The sequence below is a fragment of the Melospiza melodia genome, chromosome 5 (assembly GCF_035770615.1).
Source record: "Melospiza melodia melodia isolate bMelMel2 chromosome 5, bMelMel2.pri, whole genome shotgun sequence".
Classification (NCBI taxonomy): domain Eukaryota; kingdom Metazoa; phylum Chordata; class Aves; order Passeriformes; family Passerellidae; genus Melospiza; species Melospiza melodia.
The window spans coordinates 75,917,924-75,942,912 of record NC_086198.1 but is presented as its reverse complement, the minus strand read 5'-3'; the positions used below and the strand labels follow the sequence as shown (position 1 = coordinate 75,942,912).

The 24,989-nt window shown below is 37.5% G+C and overlaps 1 protein-coding gene across 6 annotated transcripts in view; it reads left to right on the top strand.

Annotated features, from left to right (window-relative positions):
• The window catches only part of RGS12 (regulator of G protein signaling 12), an 85,660-nt gene that overhangs the window by 35,467 nt on the left and 25,204 nt on the right, over positions 1-24,989 (top strand). For 5 of the 6 annotated variants that reach the window (XM_063157458.1, XM_063157457.1, XM_063157462.1 and 2 more), the window contains 6 exons: positions 7,063-7,084; positions 15,269-15,438; positions 18,487-18,579; positions 19,702-19,845; positions 23,430-23,609; positions 24,835-24,988. In XM_063157458.1, the coding sequence (XP_063013528.1) occupies positions 7,063-7,084; positions 15,269-15,438; positions 18,487-18,579; positions 19,702-19,845; positions 23,430-23,609; positions 24,835-24,988 (763 nt within the window). Of the gene's footprint in view, positions 1-462; positions 1,211-7,062; positions 7,085-15,268; positions 15,439-18,486; positions 18,580-19,701; positions 19,846-23,429; positions 23,610-24,834; position 24,989 lie in introns of those variants that run through there. The other variant, XM_063157461.1, reaches the window with a different exon arrangement.

The following is a 24,989-nucleotide window of genomic DNA, read 5'->3' as shown; positions in this document are numbered from 1 at the left end:
AGTCAGTCTCACCATGAAATATTGAGTAAAGGCTCTTCTCTTTCTCATTTTCTCTCTTTGTAAGTTCCAAGTAGCATTTGCCTTTTTCACAGGGTGGTTTCTGTATTAGGGGCTCAACCTGGGAGCTGCACGGCTGTGGGGGGTTCCACATGCTGCACTGAACAAGGGAGAAAGTTCCTCTTTCCTAAATGCACGTCCACCTCGGGCTTAAGGACATCCCACTGGCGTAAAAATGCCCAATAATCTCTCCCGGATTGCCATTCTGGGGTTTATTTTTAGCAGAAAATTGTGTTCTGATTGCTTTAAAAATAACAGCAGTGAATGATTTAGGTACTGTCAGTGTTGTGGACAGCAGCAAACTTCCTGAAATGCTGTACTTTCCATATAGAGTCTCTTGAAGACACCGCTGTCACAGGCAAGTGAATTGCACTTCCCTCTTTCATTACAAGGAGCCTCTTTTGCTCTCTGTTCCTCAGGCTCTGTGCACAGAACTCTCTTGACATCAGCTGAGCACAGGTTCAGGTCCTGAGGGAGGAAGGGCAGAATAGAAGTTGGTTTCTGCAAGAAGAATTTTGTCTTTAGTGACAAGAGGCTACTCCTAGGTTTAATGAAATGTGCCAAGTCTCCTTGTACAGCAGATTTTTATGTGCAGTGTTAAGCACTGAAAAGTTAAGCAGAATGGACTATTTGAGGTCCTATGTTGTTCTGGCTTGCATTATGTAAACCTCTAAAAATAGTGATTTACTATGTAAATGTTTCTCTAACTAATGTTAGGGTGATTTAACTAGTGTTTTTTTGGAGACTGTCTTGGAAATCTGTTTTATTGAATACAGGACTACCATAGGGTTCAGCATCATTTTATTTTCCTGATTTGTTATAGGAAAAGATCTCAAATACAATCAGCATGATTTATATAAAATGATCGAGCTTTTCTGGTGAGAGATAATTGAGATCTAATCTGAATCCCTGACGAACCACAGCTTCCTGCATTGGCCTGTTGCTATTGGTAACATAAAGGGAGTAAAATAGAACTTCATACGAAATGCCTTTAAACTTTACTGGCATGTACAGGCATGGAACAGCGCTGAATTTTTGAGTTTAATCTTTGAGAAGCCGACGTGTTAAGGAAATGCTTTTTCCATATTAAGTGAAGATGAATTTAGGAAGAGTGCTGCTAGGAAAAATAACTGCTGTTTCTTATGAGGAGCGGGTAAGTGATGTGAATTATATTTAGCTAAAGCAAGGCATTGTTGTAGTGAGAAATTAGAATAGGCTATTGTTATTGGCAAGAAATTAGAGAAGAATGGGATCAGCTTCAGAATGCTTTTTGCTTATCCTTTAAGCTTTTTTACTTTAAAGTATTTGAGTTAAAATTCCTTTGTAAATGCAAACATTGGGTTTTATTCTAAGAGAAAAGTAATATTGTTGTACCAACTAACACTGAGATTTTCATTTGTATTTATGAACTATGCACAGTATGTATAAAGCTAAAATCCCAGTATGTGTAAAATATGTGCCTATTATTTAATTATGTGCAATATATTTTGTATATACTTTCTGTACCATTATATCAATATTGTATCTTTAGGTAAGGCTGTATATATTTTGTATATATCTTTATAAAAATAATTTTAGGGATGGATTTGGCACTTACGGTGCTGTGTTTATAAGTGATAAGATTGGTTTTGTTTGGGGTAAAAAGTTGAACATTTATTTCTTAAAGGAATTCCAAATGTCACATCATTTATTCTTCATATATTGTTTTTATAGATTCAAATATTTGACAAAATTATATGGAATGTATTCAGTAAAGTTATTCTACAGTAGTTGTACAGTATGTTTTTCTTCAGAACTCTTACATATAGAATGCTTTTGTGTTAACTGTTATAAATGCAATTTGGTGGTAGAGAATTGTAAAGTGAAATTGTGTAATAGTCCTCCTTTAAGTGGCATTCTGAAGGGGCACTCTTCTCAAAGAATTCTAAATCATTACATTAATTGCAATAACATTATGAATTGGGGATAAAAAGCCTGTAATGTTATGCTACTTTTTAGGTGAGAAGTGCATTTGAGTTTTTTTATTAGAAGGAAAAACTAGCAATAGTTGATGAGTAATGTGGCTTTATTTTTTTATTTAAAATGTTAGAATTGTATATACCATATTTTGAGGCACGATCTCCCTCCCCATCGAGAGTCCACTGGAGTTCGTGGCATGAACTATGTTGATGCTGTAATATATGTGAAAATACATATATCTCATGTAAATCCTGGAGTGATGTGACTGAACACCTGGGGATCTGATTATAATTCATACATTGGCAAAAGGAGAAGTTGATTCAGTTTTTTTAAGAAGTACTTTGAACAAAGCTAGATGCAAGCAGATGGTGAGCTGAGTGATAGGCTTTCCCTGAGATAAGTGACAGAATGGTTCAAAGTTGGCTCTTTGTATTCAGCCTGAAAATCTTCAGATCCCAGCAGACTTCCTAGCATTATCCTCTATACTGAAATCATATGAGAAAATTAGTATAGAAGATTGGTGGAGCTAGGTGTGCTGTTCTAACCTGGAAGGCTTATTTACAGAGACTTTATAAAATAGTGTGTGAAGTGATGTTGTGCTGGGTAAGTTACAGATCCTGGCAGCACTCAGAGAATTCTTTGGATGCAGCAAGCGATGCCTGCATTGCAAGAAAGTGTGCTTTGGAAAGGCAACAGAGAGCTCATTTTTAATCCCTTTTATTCCAAATCTTTCTGGATGCTGAGGAAAAGAATAGATATTTCTGTTTAGTCTGTGATTCTGTCATTGTTAGAATAGGAGAGAGAAATAACATATTCACTCTCCTTACAGATTTCACCCTGTGTGTCTCAGGAGGAGTGGGAAACAGAGATGTTTCTTGGCTCAGGAAGGCACTCACCCCCACTGTAATGGCACAGATGATTTCATGTTGCTCCATTTTATTGCTAAGGCCTGGCATTCCCAGTATGTGTCACCCCTCAGTATCCCCCTCTTTCCCTTTGTTCTACTCCAGTATTTGAGCATGACTTCGATTTGAGTAACAAATCTTGAGGTGGAGAAGAAGGAAATTTTTGTATTCTGTTGCCTGAGTAGTTGTGCACATGGATTCATGTGCTCAATATAATCTCTGGGCTATAGGTGGGGTATTTTTTGGTTTCTGCAGGATGTTGTTATGGCAGAATTGGACAGTACCAAGTCACTTCTCTGGGACCTGATCCATGCAAAATGGAACATTTAAGATGGAACTAAGTGGATAAGAGTTTCTGTCACCTAAAGATGTCAGCAGACAAGCTTCATGTGGGGGTGCACACATCTAGCAGGTTATAGGCCATGACAGCTAAAAGATACAGCCTGTTCCAACCTTATGAACTTTGAGCCTTATGAATTATTCTCTTCTATGCCCTCTCTCCCTTTGTACCGTGTTGTTGGTGCAGGGTACTATGTTGTCTACTTCTGTTCTGGGAGAAAAATTAGGCACTCACACAAAGTAGTTTTCTCCCTGATAATTACTGTAAGCTTAAACTATTTTAGATTTGTTGCTAGCAGATCCTGAACACAACATCAAAAGCTCTCAGGCCCTTCTGGTTTTTCCACCTAGCCAAGAGAGATGATGCAAAGGAAAATGTAACATGTTTTCTCTTATTCAGAACTTTGTGCTATCAAATATATGCTGCAGCATTTGCCAGTTTAGAGAGACCTAGAGCATCTTTTATGCCGAATGGTAACTGGGAAGCCACTCTTCAGCTTGCTGGCCCTGCCACTGAGCTTCCCTCTCAGATCCTGCCCTGAAGTCCCTGGAGCACAGTTGCATCCCCCAACTTTGTGGGGTGTGTGTCTGTAAAATTCAGCTGCTAATCCAGCTAGATGAGCGAGCAGAGTTCCCATTAAGGGATATACTGGAAGGCATTTTAGCTTTCCTAAATTAGATTTTGTTAAATTTTGGTAATTTTTTGCCATCAGATTGCTGGCATATATCATGGGCTTCTTCCTAAACCAATTTGGTAACTGGGGTAACTGGAAGAACCAATTTCAGTTCTTATCTGGTTGTGAAAGATTTGATGGTTTCATACAATTAGATTTTATCTCTTGATGATAGCTCATAGGTACATTCACAACATATATGTTCTGGCATTTTAATTAAATGCTTAAATACTTTAAAAAATATCCTGACATTAGCCCTGACTGGCACAGTGTCATGCCCTGCCCTTCCCCCTCTTTCAGAAATGGCTGCCTACAGGAGTAATTAAATTTTATATCCTTCTCATACATATGTTTTTCAATAGGTGGTTCTTAATATGTGTGCAGTGTTACATTTCATCAAATATTCAAACTTTTTTGTGTAGCACATCAAATTTTGTCCTGAAGAGCCTCCAGTGGTGGGAAACGTGAGTGCTGAAGAATGAAAAAAAGCCCCCAACATAAACTGTATTTTTAAAATGAGATCATCATAGTATTTGAAAAAATCTGGTCTTGCAACTTATACCTTTCAAAGACAAATCTAGACAAGTTTCAGCTGAACAGTTTAGAAGAGAAACTTCTTTGTCTGAATGTGGACTGCATGCAATTTCTGACAGGTTTAAACTGAGATTTCTGAGTACTCACAAACGTAGTTTGAACATATTACTGTGAATTCTTGCACAGTAATTACAAGCTTTAGTTTCTAGGCTTTATTGAATTAGGTGGATTTAGTTACACAGATGAATTGAAGGAAATGTTCTCAAGATATATTTTATTCTGTGATCTATAGAAATAAATGGATAATGCCTGGAACACGATAGGTGTATTTACTGACTGTAATGCAAAATATATTCATCCTATAGGTGCTTTTCTAAAATGATCTGACATAAAAATTACTAAGGCCCTGCTTGGAGAGATTTTAAGATGCTGGTATATGTAATGTAACAAGGCATTTAAAATAAACAAGCAAAACGAACCTGTGGTGTGTCAAAAGTTCACTGCATTAACTTATGCTAAATGGATTGAGATAAAACTCTCAGTGTCCATTCGTGATTGAGCTTTTCTATGTAATTGCACCATTTTCTCTTGAACATTATTTTTTATAATTGTTAACTTCCCAGTTTTTGACAGAAGTATTATGAATATTCTTTCTGTTGTCATGAAAATCCTAATAATTTTGCTTCATACCTTTCAAAACCATGAAGAATTTTACTTAGTGTTTGAAATTAGGTTAATGAAAGCTAACAAAGTATATGAACATTCCTAAAATATAGATATTTTGAAAGGATTTTGGGGTTTTTTTTCTGTCTAATGTGTAAACTGATACTATTACTTTACTTTGAGTCATCATTTTCTTTGTGCTTTTAGAAATGACATTGAAGTTGTTTATTCATTAACTGTACTGTACAGTGCTGTGCTGAGAAATTAAAAGCAATCACATTTATAAACCAGATTTCAGTAATGCAAATTAAATTTTCTAAATTACCAACATTAATTAAATTATGGCTTCTGAATTTATAACATGATCACTAGGCTTATGTGCAAAATAGAAGTAGAAAAGATGTCCTAAGCCCCACTGAAGGATTGTAACCAGAACCATATTTTTGATACCTGAAACAAAGCTACTAAAGGGAGATGCTTGGAGATACTTTTTGTTGTATTATTATTCTTCACAGATCCAGAAGCATTTATGTAGTTATTTTTAAATTTATTTCCATTTTTTCAATTTTTTCTTTTTAATTTTTTTTTCCTTTTTTTCATTTAAAAAATCATTTTCATGAGAAGCGTATTTGTGTTTATCTGAGCTAGCACCAGGGGAATGATGCCAATAGAGGTTAGTTTAGACTTTGAAAGTCCCAGAATAGCTCAGATCCTCTCCTGGTGATGGGAATGGTGAGGCCACTCCACTTGGTAACAAGTTCTTCAGAGAGTGTTAACAGCAGGGTGAGAGCCTGCAGTGAAGGAGAGAAAGAAAGGAGAAGATATTACTAAAGGTTTTTGTGGATTTTGAAGAAGAGTGGGAGTGTTTATTGCCAAGGCTGAAAAATACAAACTATGGAGAGGTAGCTGTTAGCTTGAGTTGTGTTTATATTTGTGCTTTTCTTCTTGTGTGTGTTTCTGACCTTGAAGAAGTTTTAGATACTGTAGGGCTTTTTAATGAGCAGTACAAGTGAAGAGAGTATTTTTTAAATATTTAAAAGGTTTTCTAAAGGTTCAAGGACGCTTTCAATGACCAAGAAAAGATTGGCCAAACTAAAATAAAAATGCTTTCTATTAGTCATTAAAAAATCAATGCAAACTTAAATCTTAAAAATCATTTGTCCTCCAGACTTCACTCAGCTGAAGCTGAATCCAAGCATTGGAGTACCTAATTGGGAAATGGTCAGTACTTGGATTTAATGAGGTATCAGATGCCTTGAGGCCATTTATGATGAAAGTTGGGAAGTTTAGGGTAGATAAGCACATAAACTTCAACATTTCACTAGAATACTAATTGTCCTTGAAAATCTGATGTACAATAGGTAGAGGTGGTGAGGAGTTCTTACTTATTCCAAGTTAAGTTCTAGCTTATTGCAAGCACCCTGAACATCCTTTTGGTTCTGTGACAGTCAGAATGACTGACAGGGAAAGTTTTCAGTCACCTGACTGACAAAACACTGAATTTTCATTTTAATGCCACATATTTACAAATACTACAGCAAATTAAAAATTTAATTCATATTGTTTTCCAGTCTTTGCAGGTCAGTTTTAGGTATCTTCCTTGTCACAAGTACCAACTGATTGTCTCTGCCCCTCTAAGAGGGACTTTTGGGAGCAGTGTAATTACCACAGTAGGAAATGCTTCTTCCAGTGAATATTGGTGGGATCAAGTCCTTGGACAGTAGTGGTTTAAAGGGATGAATTTCATGCTGGAGATAAAAAAGCTGTCAGAAATAACAGCTGGCTTCTTTAGATTTACCTCTCTAATATTATCACTTATTAATAAGATTACAAAAGTAGCTAACACTGCAAATGCTAAATGAATCTCAGAGATTTCTGATATTTGCCATGAAACTTCAGTAACACTTTTCTTTTTTTCTTTTTTATTGCAGTCAGCAACTGTTTCTGATGGAGGTAAGCTGAAGCTTGTTTTTATGTTTATAATGAAAAATAATCACTTTTCCACATTAAGCAACGTAATATGTGGTAAATTATGTGATATATTACAAGATGTAAGTCCAAGGTGGTGCAGAACTCTGTGGCTGCTTTAGGAACTGTGCCAGAGAAAATACTGCAGGCTTGGGTTCACATACTTTCACTGGTTTATTTGCATAATATTTTTTTTGGTACATTTATATATACACATTTTTATTATAACTAGGCTTCTTCATTCGTAATAATAGAGGCAGAGCTGATAGACTTCTGTGTAATTGGATGGTAGATAAAATCTCATTTTCTGTTTTATTGTCCTTAACATACCTTGTTTGCTTTTAAAGAGGTACTGTAGCTTCTAAGTTGTAAGCTGTGTTGGCGCATTTGCTGAGGTTGAACTTTGTTAAGTGTGATCCTTTTTGAGAAGGGGGTAAGTGATTTGATATTTGTAAAATCCCAGCATGGAGCTTTTGCACTTCTGGAATATTCTAAGTAAACTCATCTTTATTGCACATAAGCTGGTTTGTTTTGATTTTAACATGCCTTTAATGTTTTAAAGGATGTCCACTCTTTGTTAAACATTAGAAAATGATTTCTCTGAAGCTTTGAAGTTGATTGAAACAGTTTAAAAAAGGTTCCTTAATGGAATAAAGGAATTTGTTTAGTGGAGGGTATAAAGGAGATGGCTTTTCTCCTTGTCTACTGTGGCAGGAGTTGGTTCACTTGATCCTGCAGAAAAACTCATGTATTTTTGTGTTTGCTGTACTTTGACAACATTACAAGACAAATTTATTAAATAAAAAGGGCAAAAGGCAACAAGATGTGTTGCTATAATCAGTGCAGTGAAATGGAAAAGATATTTGGAATGCTACAGATATTTTTTTTTATTACATGCAAATGTAAATGAAAATTAGCAATACTATTTACAAAACTTCTTCATATCCTAATTTCTGATTCCTTGCAAGACTAAAACTGCATTTCAGAAAAACATTGCTGTTTTGGTCCTTTTGCTGGAGCCATTTTCCAGTGGCTGACTTGGTCAGGTATTCTCCTTCTCTACTGCTGACATAGTCTGATGCTTTACTGTACTTCTGTCTGGATGAGAAGTAGACTCTGTGTTGTATCTGTCTTGTCCACAAAGTGATAAAATAGCAAAACAGAAAATAATAGTGCTTATTCTGCTTTCTATTTCTAAAACATAGCCTGTGTTTTTCTGGGAAAAGTATGGGGTTTTTTTCTCCCCACGTGTTACCTTCTTGATATAAAAATCAAAGCAGACCACAGACTTTCTTATTTTGTATGTAGCTGTTGAGGACCAAAAATTTGACTGATCTTTTTTTAGGTAAAATGCAATGTACTTGTGTCTTGTTTCCACAAGGAGTCTTGTTCTGTGTTGTTGAAAGTTATTTTGTTGCCTATCCAGACTTGGGAATCTCTGTGATAGTACTCATACAATAATTATCCTGCCAGTTGAAAATTTATTTTAAAAATTCCACTTATTTTCAGTTCTTCCAATATGATTTGTGTCTAATTCCAAATCTTTAGGTAGCTGTTATCACAATTAATTCTATACAGTTTTTTTAACTCATGAAATTTAAGGGCCATGTAAAGTCACAGAGGTGAAAAAACAGCCAAGAAATTTTGTGCTATTTTCTGCTGAGTTGTATTCCCTGTTTTTTTAGCTAGTTCAGAATTTAACATGAACTCTCTCTTCATTGTTAAATACTATTTAAGAAGGAGTATAATTTGTGCAAAAAGTGGTAGTTGAACTATAGTGAATAATATCAAATCCATTGAATAATATTGAATCCATGCTTAAATCCCAGATAGCGGGTTGGAAAAATAGGAACCAGAGAGACTGTAACCAGAAAAAGTGAAATTAAATGAATTCCTAATTCATCTTTAGCTGCATTGAGTAAAAAGTTGTGATTCATCTGTGAATTATATTTTCTAGCATTTACTTTCATTGAGGATGGAACAGCACAGACATTTTTTCAGTTTTCCTTAATCTCACTAGTACAGAAATAGATCCACAGACTTAGACATTTTAGGGTATGTTTAGTTTAGAGAAATTTTCGCCATAACCATTGGTACAGTGCTGCATGCTTCCCTTCCTAGACTAAATCTTTGTCATCACAGAATCACAGAATGATTTGGGTTGGAAGGGACTGTAAAGGTCAACTTGTTCCAGCCCTGCTGCCATCCAACCTGCCCTTGACACTTCCAGGGGTGGTACATGTACAGTTTCCCTGGGCAGCCTGTTCCAGTGTTATCATCACTGTCAGAGTGAAAAATTTCTAATATCTAATCTAAATCTACCTTCTTTCAGTTTAAAGCTCTTTGTCTGCTCTTGTCAGAAGTCTCTCTCCAGCTCTCTTGTACCCCCTGTAGGTGATGAAAGGTGCTCTAAGGTCTCTCCTCTTCTGCTTGGTATTATTAATTAATATTATTATTTGTACATGTACCTAGATACTATAAATACTATTGTTAAGCTTTAGTTTGGGAAGAAAATTAATGTGTAAAAAGCAATTATGTGTTTATATAAATCTCTTCAGTATGGTGGGAGGCACAACAGTTCTTTGTACATTTTCCTTCCAAAGTCAATGAAGTTTTATGTCATATGGCTTTTATTGTGTTAGAGCCTGGCCCTGGAAACCATCTAGCCCTTTGTGTTTATTTTATATTTTGCATCCCAGCTTGTGCAAGGCTGGGATGTTCTTATCAGCCAAAACTCTGCACTTGGGCATTGCAAGATAGCTGATGTGTAAATTAGTGTTGTTTCCAGATGTGCTGACCAGTGGCAGCTCTTAACTGTAATTGATTTGTGTAATGAATCGCAGACAATCAGAATGCAAACTGCAATAATGCTTAAATGCAAGATTACTGCTGTAGATCAACTAATCTGCTCTAGGGGTAGCAGGAGCCATTTGATGTTACTACAGTGACCTGTAATTAGCAGGTTTCTCTTATTTCCCACCTCAGGAGCTGTCCCTGTGTGCTGACTGTGGGAGTGTGTACACAGCACGCAGGCTGTGCCTGATGTTCTGAGCACTGTGCCATCTGAATTGTCACAGGGATGATCAATAGGCCCCTGCTAATGACTGACTTTGCTATTTATACCTGGAAGGCACTTTAGAAAGGAAAAACCTTAAGGTCAAAGGATCTATAACAGAAGTACCATCATCATTCATGTCCCAGACAGAGGTGGTGAGGTATCTGAGCTAGGGAGAATGTCTGAGTCAGTTCTCACCTGCTGTTCCCTGCAGAGATCAGTTCCACAAAGCTGAAATACTTCAGCCTAACAGATACTATATGCACACATTTCTTCCTAAGATAGGACTTTGCTGTAGTTTCTGCTGCTTTTTGCTTTTAGTGTTCATCACTTGGAAAGAATTTTCGTAAGGAAAAGTGTTCCTAAAGACCTTTCCGAAAGGAATCTGATGTTTGCAGTAATAAATAATGTAAAACTGTGTTTTAAAAAGTAACTGAAGAAGGTAAGGCAAAAAATTAGCAATGAAGTGCAAAATAAAGCAAAACACTGTTTATGCTTTTTGCACTATAACTACAGATGGATTGTTTCCTCTAACAGGTATATGACTTATTTGTCAGTTCTGCTGGTGGTGCATGCTCACTGTAGCCGTGTTCCACTGTAGCATAAATAATTCAAGTTCCTTTAGCAGCAGTGGCAAAAGGTCTTTCCTTTAAATTATTTATGTAGCATTTTATAATGCTTTGTGTTAAGTATACTATTGCTTCCCTCTGCTTGAAGCAGCGAGGGTAAGGAATCAACTTGTTCAGAATAGAAGCTCCCAGGAGTTGCTGTGAGGAACTTTGCTAGCTTCCCTCATCCCAGAATTGCAGAGGAGCAAACAATGTGCTGTGCAGTCAGGCTAACCTGCACCCAATGGGTTCCGGGACGTTGCGGCTGAACTTGGTATGGATTCAGAAGGATGGCTTTCAGTGAAGGGCTTGAAGTGTTTCATTAAGTGGCACCACAGTGGTTCTTACCAGCTTTATCCAGGTAAAGTATTTAGTGATTGTATGATTTGTGTGCGTTCCTATGATTGTGAGGAATGTGCTTAGCGTCTCACAATAAAAAAAAAAAAGTATTTGTAGGCTGAAAAATACATACAAATGCATACAAAATAACCTTCATTTATTGTATTCAGGCTTATGGCTTTATATTATCTAAACCAAAACTTCTGAAGCCATCCTATCCTGAATGCTTTCAAGACTTAGTTGATTAAATGCCTGTATTTTCTTACATAATGCTGTTTTTGTAAAATAAATAAAACCAAGACCCTCCATGGAATGTGTAACCACAAAATGTGCAAAACATTGTATTTTGAGATTTTTTAGATAGCATTCTGTGTCAGTTCTGTATTTCCAAAAGATAATAAATTAAACTGAATGAGTTTGAATTCAAAGTAGTTTTTCCTCAGTAGGTATGGTTGCTGTCAAGCAGAACAAAAATGAAGTTAGGTCCCTGGGATTTGAAATGTTTGATCAAGGAGCCTCCTTTTACAGGTAATACAGGATAAGTCGGTGCTTCCAGCAGTGATGACAAAGGAAGGCAGGCATTTGGAAACTTCCCAGCACTGCTGCAGTTCATGTTGTCCATGCAGAGCTGGGATTTTTCACATTAAAATCCTCTGGCATCCTGAGTTTCCCAACTGCTCCTTTTATTTTTTAAAATATTTTCAAGGGAGAGGAGGAGGAGTCCACTTTGCACAACAGCCCTGTGGTGAGAGCATGTGAGGGTGGGAGTCAGGGCTCTGTGTTTCCTCTGATGACCATCACAGAGGGCTCATTAGATGAAATATGTGGCTGGGTTGGAAAGTTTCTCCATTCCTGCTTTCCAAGGTGGGCTGCATGTACCTAGGAATGCATGAGCTGTGAGGGTCAGGAAACCTGATGCTGGAGTCTTTCATTGGAAACATTCCTCTGCAAGGGGAGTGGAGCAGGAATTATGCCTTATACAGTCTTCATTTAAGTGTGATTCGGATAAATTGGGTACTTATGGTAGAATCAGGAATGTGTTTTTCCTTCTATCTGACTTTCTTTTTCTCCAGTTCTCAATGGTGTATCTGCACTAGGCTGTGACTCTTTTAATTGCAACTGATGATCTGGGTGTTGACTAGAATAACCAAGCCTGTTTTGGCAAACAACCTTTTCTGTATTGTTTTCAGCTTGATGAGTACCACAGCAGAAAACTCTACAGATTTTAAAAGCAAACCGACTGCATTTTTTCATTAAGGGAAACCAAAGCTGTGCCAGGGTTAAGTATAAACTAAATAGTTATTTTTGAAAAAAGTCTGAATTACCTAAATTAAATCTACCAGAACACAGACAGTTTACTGGGAATGAGTAATCCCTTTATGCTATGTTAACATATTGGAAGACCTGTGCTAGTAGCTCTTTGGTTGCTGGAAATAGAGTCTCATTTTGGATCGTTTGTTTTCATGGGATCTCCAGAGCTGGGAGTGTATCAGAGGAGGGAGAACCCGGTGCAGTTTAGAGGAGTGTAACTCTGAGGAGCTGGAGAGAGCAGGCAGCTGGTAGCAATTAAAGGTAGTTAGCAGTTCCCCATGGTGTAAACACTGGAGGCTGTAATTGCAGTTGGGTTTCCCGGCTGCCATGGGGAAATTGAACGCCTGCCATGGGAGGGAGGTGATGCTGACTGCCTGATGATGGCTGTGCCTGCCACTTCCCAATCCCTCCCGACTCCTGAGGCACTGTGACTCCAGCCTCCAGAGCTGAGCTCTTGGTGTGGCTGCTCCCTAATTCCTCTCTGTCAGCCAAGGAGGTTTCAGGGGCTTGGTATGTGGGATGAGTTTGCCTTTCTGACTTTGCCTGCAAGGAACAAGGAAATTTTCATCACTGGGGATTGAACCCTCCAGGAGTGAGGCAGTGTCTGAAACTGTTCCAGATCTATCAAGAAGTGGGTGTCTGTTTGTATCCTGGACTGTAAAATAGAGCACATGCACCTGTGGAGCTAAAGCAAAATACTACAGATAATAAAGTTAGATATCATCCTCTTCAGAATCACATTAACTTCTTTCACAATAGTTTCACTCTGGTGACAGATAGTCTCTAATGAAGTTAACAGTTGACTTGGTTATGCTCTTTCACATGTCTTAAAGGAAAAAGTGAATAAATATTTGTATAAGAAAATTTGTCATTATTTGCTGACTGTTTGTAATTAGCCTTGATTAATATGATTGGGCAATCATAATTATTTATATGCCTGATTTGTTACTAGTGTCCTTAAAGATTATCATTATTGAAAATACAAAGTTACATTTTGTTTTTCCCTCATCTAATTTTTTATCTTTGTCTTGTTTTATTTTTGTCTTAAAAAATAGTTTTGCTTACAGAAACTCAGAGTAGTTAACTGTTACATCTCAGTGAATATTTCTGAGCTAAGAATATGTTTAAAAATGAAGTTTTTTACTCTTAAAATTTTTTTTCATATCTTTACAACTATCTTTATCACTTTTCCCAATGCTTGTAACTGTTTTTGAATGGTGCATTTTTTCAGAGCTCTTAAATCCAGGGAGGAACAGTAATGTTTTGTAACATGAAGTTTGGAAATGCAGAGTGCCTTCAAATACTTCTAACATAAAAGGAGACCTTGGGAGAGCGTATAAAGTACCCGGGGTCTTTTTGGTGAAATTACTCATTGCTTAAGTTAGTCTAAGTGATTACCTGAGGAAAATCATAAAAATATCCCCATGAAGCACAGTCCATTTCTGACTGGTTGTGAATTCAGTTTTTTCCAAGAGATTGCATTTCTAGTGAGCTGCATACTTGCTTTTCCATTGGCATAAAACTGCTGAATATACCATCTATTTAATTTGAGGGTATTATTTTCTTACATCTGTTACTACAAGTTTTTCAAATAATTGAATGTCTGTGATTTTTTCATCCCTTCATCAAAGAATCTCATTCAGTTTGACATCTCTCTGTGTGCAACCTGTCCTGCTTTGAAGCAGGGAGATCAGACCAAGTAGCTCAGGCTTTAGTTGTGTCTCCACAATGAATTAAACCTCACATCTCCTCTATAAAGTGTGCAGCTGTGAGTTCAGCATTATACCAGTTTTACATTTGTGTACACTGGGGGGTGGAGGGACCATCCTGATAAAGGATATGCAAGAAGTAAATGATGAATCTGTGAATAGAGCCCTGCTGTAAGCAGTTCCCTCTCTTAGAGCAGCCATTTCTTTCCCCTTTCTACTTCTGTGAACAAATGGTCACTTTGACTTTTTTTGTGTGCCTATTTTGATTACTGACATGACAAAGATGATCTGGAGTTAATACTTGGGGTTTTTAGTCTGCTACACTAGGGGTTTTTTTGTGTTTCTCTGAATTCTCCATGGGGTCTTTTTAATTTGTTTCTCAGAATGAAAAATCACTTCTGTGTTTTCAAAATCTAAAGGATCTGTTAAATTCTCATCTTGGGGTCTCTAGATTATTCCAGTATGTTGGCTGAAGTCTGGAAGGGATCCCTGTTTTTATCAGAAACCGTAATAAATGGAGGATCTATTGTTAGGTGTCTCTTACTTCCTGTGGATGAGGAAGGCATCCCTTACTATCTAATTTTCCTAATGTTCTTTTCCACAATTGACTTCTCTCCTAAATTTTCAGTATGAATGGGAATCTTGTATTTCCACGCAAAATTTCAGATTGCTTGTCTGCCAATTGAAGTGTATATGAAATTTTGCTGCCCCCTTTCACCTCATAGGTTTTTGCCCACATTCTGATGAATAGTGGGTGCTCGAAGGTCAACTTTCCTTGGATTACCTTCTGAAGGAGTGCAGTCTATAGTGCAAGAAATATAAAGAGGAAAACGTATTTTTTTTGTGGAACAAGAAAAAAGATTTTGTTTTAGACCTGTCCCTTCTTCTTCTGTCAAGGGACTGCTGTTAAGACACTCATTCAGTTTTCTTTGCAGTAGAACAGAAGAAATTTGAGAGGTGTTTGGGGTGGGTTTTTTTCCTATGCAGGTGCTCTGAACCACTGTGAGTTTGAGCAGGAGGCGTGATAAACCAAATAAACAATCCTGAAGAGTACGAGTGTAATCTATATAATATATATATAATAGTACTTAATAATAGTACATATATAATAGTACTTTATTGACAGCTGTGATTTCCTTTACTGCAGAGCTGAACAGCACTGAGTTGAAGGACTGCATCAGTGAGAACAGCCTCAGCAGCAATGCCAGCCTCCCCAGCGTGCAGAGCTGCCGGCGCCTGCGCGAGCGGAGGGTTGCCAGCTGGGCCGTGTCCTTTGAGAGGCTTCTGCAGGACTCTGTTGGTGTTAAATATTTCTCGGTGAGTTTTGAGGGACAGTGAGAGGCTTTCCAAAATACCTGATACTGCTGCTGTAATTTTCCTCTATATTTTTTTTTATTGACACTCTCCTTGCACAGGGCAAGAGATGGGAGTTCATTCGTGCTCTGTTGTTACCTGAGCATCTTTCTGAGTTTACACAGGTTCACAGTTGAGTAATAGTAATATTCAGATTGCCATGCATCTCTGCATAGCTTCCATTTTCACCTGAAACTTCTGCTATATTCGGCGTTGTCTGGGAACTTCTAGAATGCTTCCCCATTTGTAAAATGCTTTTTTTCCCCTATCTGTAGCCTTTGTACAAGAAGAAGGAAGTACTTTTGGGTTGTTTTTTACATCTATCTCCTGAAACATTGGAAGCCACATAGAAGGTGTTTTCAATGATAGAGTGGTTTATTTTCCTGTGAAAAGTTTTTAGAAATACTTTTTGGAAGTAGTTATGGTAGTTAAAACCGCAACTTGAAGGAGTAATGCTGAATATTTCCGAAGCATAAATACTTCACAATACATAAAAAATGTTCTGCACAGCACATTTATGAGGTATTAAATACCATCATCTCTATTTTGCAAGGAAGCTGAGGGTACACACTTTTGCTTTGTTGCACTGTAGTGTGTTGCTGATTCTGAGTGTGTTGCACAGGGACAGTTTGTGCTGCCCAAGTAATTTTCACATTAGGAATATAAAGAAACATCTGGTACAGGAAAGGTAGATTATTGAAATCTGCAGTAACTCAGAAAGACTCTTTTGCTTGATATAAAAGTATTAAGAGATCACAATGGTCAATAAGCGAACTTCCATGTTAACTGGTGGGGGAACCCAAAACCCACATTAACAGTGAACATCTATTTGTGGAAACAGAGAAGAGGAAAGCAAAATAATACATCCTGGATATTGTGTTCCTTATTTTAGCAGAGTAGTCTGAGAGTTAATAGCATTTCTGCTTTCATACTGAGATTTCTTGTCAGACTGGAAAAAAAAATTACAGTTCTGATCTAATGTTGGAGTCTGTCTAAAAAATGATGCAGTTCATGGGGCTCCTACTGAAAGTTCAGTTGACTTGGTTCTAATTACTTGTAAACCTCTGGTAAACTTGTGTACACTTAGGAAATTGCTGCATTAAATTCTTTGGCTGCTATGTTACTTCAAAACTTACATTATAAATGTAAAAAGTAGCTCATATAATTTTAATAAATGTTCAGATTAAAAGGTTAAAGGTACACATCATTTCACCAAAAGCCAACCTCAGATATTCTGGAAGTTTTACTTTTTGCTCACATTTTTTTCTAATTAGAACTTTTTAAAATGAATATTGCAACATTCCAAGTCTTAAAGAAATACCAACTTTAAAAAACAATTAGGGAATGTTAAAGTTTATTGTGTGCACCACCATTTTCTTGAGGCCCAGGAGATGTCCAGAGCCATTGCTTAGATCTGTTAACCTGGTTGCCATAACCCTGTGCAGTTACAGATTGCTGCCAGTATCCATGAACACTGAGGCATCAGCATTTAATTTAGGGTTCCACAGCAAGTGTCTTGGTGCATGTGGGATCCAGCATCTGCCTTTCCTGAGGACAGCTTTGTCACAGAGCAGGAATTGATTTCTCAGATGGATAGATTTTGCATGTTTTGCAAATAGTCACACTTTGCATAGTAGCTGCTGCTTGGAGCAGCCAGCCAGGAGGTGAGAGCTGTTTGCAAGTGCCCCCACAAGGGGTTCAGGGCAGCCTCTGCAGCTTCCCAGCCACGGGTGGCACCTGCCTTGCTGCCTGGTGTTCCAGCTGGGGCACCCCTCAGCCCTCCTGGAGAGGCTGAGATGTTGGACAGCTGTGCCCAAGCCCTGTGGCCACAAGGAAGCAAGGGGAGATGGACTCTGGGGTCACAGGGAGTGTGCCAAGGGGGAAGTAGGCACTTGTGTTCTGGTTCTTGCTCTTCTTGCTCACTCATTTGGTTCTCTTTAGATATGTAATTGCATGTAATGTGCAGAAAGGTTCCCCTGGCTGCTCTCAGGATTGTCTTTTATGCATTTGGTGTCTCAGCTTATGTATCCAAAGAACTTTAAATTCAGAGCTTGCTTGGGCATTTAGATTCCCTGTATTGTAGTTTATCTCAATTGCTTTCTTACAGCTGGACTCCCTAAACTGTTATGTAAATCTGAAAAGCACAAATAAACTTAAGTTTACTTCTGTGTAGATTCTTCTTACACAGCTTTCTGAGGCTACTTTGTATGATAAGGAAGCTTCACTGACACCCATGTGATGACTGAGTGAAGGTTGTGGTGGATCAAGTTGTTTTTTTAAATATTTTTTCCCCTGATGGTTAAAATTCTTTTAAAGATGCTGAGAGAATATTGAATTATACAGATTTCAATATGAGACAGTTTGTAATTGTAGGGTTTTCCAGCTGAATCAGTACCAGTGTTCATTTGGACTTTAGGATTCTGTAATATCAAGGTCCTGAGTATTCTGTGTTGTACTGGGAGATATTTTATTTTCCTCTCAGTAAGTATTTTCCAAAGAGAAACAATGTGGCCACGTCAAACACAGTGAACAGTGATAGATTTTTTTTTTATAGTTGCCATGTGATAAAAAAATACACTGTAATGAATCCAGGATTGGTTATGGGCACTTCTTGATAAACATCTACTCTGTTATATCGGTAGAACTGCAATTAAAGACATTTACAGTGTCACTTTTAAATCTAGTATATGAACTATTTAAATTTTTATTTAAAGTGTATTCACCAGTTTAAGCACTACTTAGCATGGCATTTCAAATTTTGTACTTGCAAATGATTTGATTGTAACTTGATGTATTCTTCTAAATGTATACATTAGAAAAGACAGGAGAAAGAGGGGAGCACCAGGTATGTATTGGACATATATTGATTTTTACTTTAGGAAAAAACTGGATTGTGAGACTGATTGAAAGCTTACATTTATGCAAACTTTCCAAGCATTATATATATGTTTTTTAAGCTGACAAGTAACTTTTCTTTGAGATATTTATTTATTTGCTTATTTTTTCCCCTAGGAATTTCTACGGAAAGAATTTAGCGAAGAAAATATTTTATTTTGGCAGGCCTGTGAATATTTTAACCATGTACCTGCACATGATAAAAAAGAGGTAAGTTAGTGTTGTATTTCAATACCTTGTGTTGCTTCTTCAAAAATTATTACTCCTTCAAGATTATTGAAATGAATGGAGCTGTGCTTGGTCTGTGTACTGTGACATCACTAAAATAGGGTGGGATGACCTAAGCTTAAGATGTTGGATATGTTCAAACTGCAGCAAAGTGCAGAAGTAGCTCTGTGAGGATGAGTTAAAGTATCCTGGATGTTGCAAATGGCCAGCAGTGGAAGCCCAGTGCATGGAAGTGCAGAGCAAGTTAATTGTCCATGTCAGGGAGAGGCCTCTTGTACTCTTTGAGCTAAACTGCCTCCACCAGCCAAGACTGTGTTTCTAAATAACTTAATTATCTGCTGCTCCAAGGGCAGGGCTCTCATGTTTGTTCACAAATTATGAGAATCTCCATCTCATCCTTTTGAGGGAATCCTACATTGGTCAGGCAGTTTGGGTGAATTTTGAACTTTATGCAGGCTGGCAACACTTCTGTCTACACCACAGCCAAACCTGGTCAGGTTTATGTGGTGGAAAGAGTTTCACCTTCCAAGTCCCTCTTAGTTCTTTTGTCTACTAATGAGGATTTTTTCTTCTACTTTCTTCTGTCTTCAAACAAAGTATTTTCTGAACACCACCCTTAAGGGCTGTGGGCTCAGCTTGGTGGGTTTTTCATTATTTTCATGATGTGGGTGTTTCATATAAACAAGTTAAAAATAAGTGGTTTTGACTGTAAATATTCATATATATACTTACCTTTTTCTTACTTCTAGAAATTTAATCTTAGAGGATGTATTTAAATAGTAACTGTTATGTAAAAGGTCTAAAAATCTAAAAAAATCTACTCTTCTTTTACAAAAATACTTGCTGTGCTTCACTGCTTGATTATTTTTATTTTTATTTGGAGGACAACTACTGTTCAAGAAATATTTGATGAATATTTGTAATCATAAAGAAAAAAAACCTATTTATGTGCTTAAAACTCACAAAAACTGATATATGAAAAATACATATATAAAAGATTCAGGAGTGGCTATCTATTTTTGGGTGGAATGTATCAGTGTAAGAAATGCCTAGCTAAAATTATGGTTTTAAAACCAACATACATTTAGCATTTCTTTTCTGTAGCTTTCTTACAGGGCTCGGGAGATCTTCAGTAAGTTCTTGTGTAGCAAAGCTACAACCCCAGTTAATATTGACAGCCAGGCACAGCTGGCAGATGATATTCTCAATTCTCCCCATCCAGATATGTTCAAGGAACAGCAACTTCAGGTAACCATAGTAACCATGAATGCTCTATGTTTATGTCTGTTATCTTTTCCTTTATAATCTATAAAAATAGTTTTACATGCTGTATATTTTAGACTCTGTTAGAAGAATAGAAAAAAGTCTGCTTGGCTGTTTTTCTGTTACGTGGAGAGAAGATTTTCACTTAACTAAAAAATAATGTGAAAAGTACTATTATTGAAATGAGGGTTAAGTGCAAGTAAATAATTCTATGTGTTGCAGCACCATTGCATAGAATGTTTGCATATAGCTGCTTTTCTTTTCTTTAGTGGAGAGTTGAGTACAGAAATAGTGTCTGGTTTTGGTTTTTAAAATGTTGTATTTAGGGAGTTGTTCTCTTAGGCTTTAATACTACTGTCAGGCAAAGAGATTTTAAAACTGTTGGAGTCTGAAGACCTCTGAAGTGGATGTATTTTAAATTATTGATAATCAGAACGGTTATGCAACAACAGGATACACTTCACATTTCCTGTAGATTCAAGTTTCTAGGTTTTTTTTTCCTATGTCATCTCTTTGGTAACTTTTCCACCCTACCAGTTTATTAGTAGAAGTAGTTTTGATATCATAATTTTGGAATCAAGGCCATGGCATTAATGATCCAGGTCACAGTCTTGGGACACAATCTCAGACCCTGTGCTTTTGGGCAATCTGAGCAGCAGGGCATAGTGTCACCCTCCTGCGGAGTGCAGATAGAAGGTAGGTCTGGCTGCTGCTCTGGTAGCTCCCAGCTTTACAGATACTCCTTCTGCACCTCCCAAGCCTGAGCCTTCTGTGGGAATTACCAGTCACCACATTCCCAGACATTTTTTCATGCATTTGTCATCCTGGTGTTGTGGAGACTGTGCCTGAATTCCTCCTTATCCTCTCCCATTTTTTTTTTGGTGGAGTACAGAGTGTCCTGATGAGTCAGGTGACAGGGTTGATGCAGGTTTTGTCCCTTTGAAAATGCTGTATCCTTGGTAGGAGGGCTCGTAATGGGGGAGAAAATGCTCATGGGAAGTGCTGCTGTGCGTCCAGTCCCAGCCACAAGGCCTCTCTGTACCTGACCTCTTATCTCAAATTGTCAGTGCCTCAGTGAGACCCCTCAGTCAGACCCAGTCCTTTCTCTGGAAAATGAAGTGAGGCAGGATGAGAGCTCCTTCTGCTTCAGGACATGGCCTTGGAGCCTGGCTGAGGTGCTGGGGTGTGCTGCCTGCCTGGGCAATCAGCTGCTTGGTGGCCCTTCATTCCTTGGCTTCAGGGAGCGCTTCTGCAGGCCAGCTTGTGGTCTTGCTGGATGGCACCGTGTGATAACACACAGCTGTGGGTTGTGTAGTTACTGCAACACACCCACAAAGTTGAGCTCATGGTGGTGACACAGCCTTAATAAAGTGAAAGCTCTGCATCTGTGGTCTTTCACAAGATTTTTTAGATTTGAGCACTGACCACAGAGTGGGTGCTGCTCTGTGGTAGTTGTTGAATGAGTGTGGTGCTGGGGAATGGGGAGTGTTGCTCTAAGGCTGCAGAGGAGTGGCAGAAGTCTGTGGGAAAGTGCCTTGGAAACACTTTCAGGCCATTCTCTTTCAAGCACTGTCTGTTGGGAATACCCCTGGAAGTTGCTTTCTGTCCATGTCCTGACAAATTTGTCCATGATCTTGTTGTTAGAGGTTGTAATGGCAGTGTGGATGCAGCCAAAGTACCTAGTTAGGATGTTGTTCCTTTTTGTAAATTGAATAAGAACAAGCATTTTCAGTGTTTCTGGATGGAGGACAGTGCAGGGCACTTGAACATATTAAAATAAGAATAACATAGCATGTACTTCATGAAGATTTGATAATGGATGTAAGTTTTTCTGCTCTTGTTTATCTGAAAATTTCAAATTATGCTTTTAAAATATATGTTTCTCATTTGTAAGTACAAGAACTAGCATCTGCTAGCCTTTTCGCAATAAGCAGAAATCATTAAGATATGTAAATATGATAATAATTCTAAATATAGGAAATCATAGATGTAGTGTGGGCTAGAAACATGGGGCAGATGATAATCAGCTCAAGGTAAGTTAGTTACCCTCTCATGGCTCTGTCCTGCAAAGTTAGAAGGTTGTAATTTTTTTGCTGTATTAAGTATGTTTAATTTGCAGACTGTCAAAGCTGGCATATACAGAAGTATTTTTCCATAGCTTACCATGTGGAAAACAGTGCATTAAAAGGCAGCAGCTAAGCAGAAAGGGGAATATACAGAGGGGAAAGTAAAAAACATGGAAGTTGGCATTCAGTTTGAGTTGGGTTTCTGTGACTCTGCAGGATCAAGTTCTCTCTGCTCTGTCTTGCTGTTTACAGGATAGGTTTTGGGCTAAAGCCTGTTGGGAAGGGTGTGTCTGCACAGTCTGAAGCATGGTTTCCATCTGCAAATGGGCCACTCAGTCTCAGTGATGGACTTTCCTTTACACTCTTGGGAGTGCCATAACCTGCTCATGGTTCCTACCTTCCTTGGCTTGTGGGGAATTTGTCATGTCCAAAGAAGTAGCCATTCATACTGTTTTTTCAGATGAACTGAATCATGGGAGAAGATATAGAGCTAAAAGTATGGATTCACTTAAAACAGCAAATTTGCAAAAATGGAACAAAACCCTTAAACCTTATCTAGCATTTAAAAAAAAGCTTGTTTTCACTTTCATAAAATTAGCTTTGTTTAAATTTGCAAAAATGGAACAAAAACTTTAAACATTATTTAGCATTTAAGAAAAAGCTCTTTTTCACTTTCTTAAATTTACCTTTGGTTAAATCAGCCTCAAATATTTGCTCCAGGCCTGGTATAGAGCTGCTTTCTTCTTCTGTGGTTAAAGATAAATGTTGATCGTTTAATGTAAACTGTTCTCTTTTGAGATCTACAGCACCTTGATTATTGATTTGCCCAGAGATACTGATGGGTTTTTTCCTTATCAATGGATACAGGACTGTAGTTTACTGTTAACACTTGTCAGTTCTGGGTTAATGATGTGATGATCCTAGAGGTCTTTTCCAGCTTAAATGATTCTATGACTCTGTGAACATTTTATATGATGCAAAGGACTCTCAACTTCTCCTCACATCAGCAATTAACATAGTGTGTCTTGTATCATTGTGTATTATTGCATATTGTGATTATATCATATTTCTGTGTTTTAGAACATAAACTTTTCTTGTTCACAGCTACCTTAAAACATACCTGCATAACTTAATGCTGTCACATACAGTGCCAGTGTAATAACCTTCGAAATGTTTTAAATGGCCAGATTGCTACATGCTCCACACAGAATGGCATCAACACAGTAAAAGAGGAAAGTGTTGTCAAGACTCTACATCATCTCAGCTTGCAGTTTGCACAAATCATAACTTTTTTTCTGAACCTGTAATAAGGGAATAAATCAAGTTATATTTCACTTTAAAATGGGTGCAGTGGATTTAGCCAGGTCTAAACAGTGTCATACCTATGCTGCTTACAGCCTGATATCCTAAATGTTATGGGAGCTTCCTATTGCAAAGCAGCTTCATTTTCTTGATGTGCTACTGGAATGTATGTACCCGTTATCCATTGTGGTTTAATTTCAGATATTTAACCTGATGAAGTTTGATAGCTATACTCGCTTCCTCAAGTCCCCCCTCTACCAAGAGTGCATCTTAGCTGAAGTGGAAGGACGTCCTCTTCCTGATCCTCAGCGTGTTCCCAGCAGCCCCACCTCCAAACACAGCGTCAGTTCAGACAAGTCCAACATGTCCACACCAAAAAAGGTGACTTGTGCATTGTTGTTATCACAAAACTGTGGTTTTAAATAATGTTTTTCACGTTCTTTGGAAAATCAAAGATAACCTATAAAATGTGTGGTTAGAGGTGTTGGCAAATACAATTGCAAAATTTTATGTACTCAGGAATATACTTTGAATCAGTTTTCTAGATATTGAATTGCTGAATATAATTTAAAATCTTCATTATTATTTAACTGTATGTGTACAAATAAAAAGTAAGTTTTATTTTGTTAATACACCAGTTCAGAAGCTTATTTTGGTTGAATATGGGAATTAAGATGTGATAATTTAACCTTTGCTGAGAGGAGACATTTTATCAGAAGTTTTGGAGAAGGCTTAACCTAAACTAGCTCATTTTGGCTAAGGGTAGTTTTTAATTTCTTAGCTCCTACTAAACTAAGATAATTCTGTGTTAAATAAGTACAGTTGCTTAAAAATTAGACCAGTAGTCTTACTGACTGATCCCTTGACATTATTTAGGGTTTATTTTTTCTTCTTGTAGATAATACCACCATGGCATTACATAACTGTATGGGTAAATTATAACTTCTCATTTTTCATGTCAATCACTACAGATTACCCCATCTGCCATTATGTATTCTTATGACTAGGAACCTTTAAAAAGTAGCATTTCAAGGAATATTCTAATATTCTAACAAGAATACTAGCTTGTTAAAAGCAAGTTTAGTTTAATATCAAACATTCCTGACATTTGTATTCTTCAACTCTAATAAATACTTGATTATACTTGTAAATGTTAAACAGTACTTTGTCATTGTCTTTGAAAGCTGTTCATGTTCAAGCCTAGCCTAGGAAAAATACCAAAGTGAAATTCAGTGTTTTAAAAGCAAGGCAAATGGCCTTTCCACATTAACTTAGGCATTACTGGTGAGCTGGGGACAGTTCTTTCATATTTGCTGGAGCTCTCCATGGCTCATTTCCAGCTACTGTTTTGTACTCCCTACCAAGCAGCACATTTCCATCTCTGTATTTCTTTCTGTTGCCACTGGTGAGGTTTTTTTGGTTTTTTTTTTTGTTTTTTGATTGCTGCTGAGAGGACTGCTGGCATAGACACTTGTGCGTGGGGTAAAGAAGGCAGCTAACCTGGCCATCACACTCTTGTTTTGGGAAGAAGTGTGGGGAGGTTTATTTTAGACAATATACTCACACCTGTGATCAAACCAGTGATTTAATTGTGTTTTGGTGATAGCTAAGTGGTAAGTCAAAGTCTGGAAGATCTTTAAATGAAGAGTCAGGAGAGGAGGACACTGAGAAGAAAAAGAGGGGAACATTCTTCTCATGGTCAAGAAGCAAGAGTTTGGGAAAATCACAGAAGAGAAGAGAAAATGGTGATTATCCAAACGG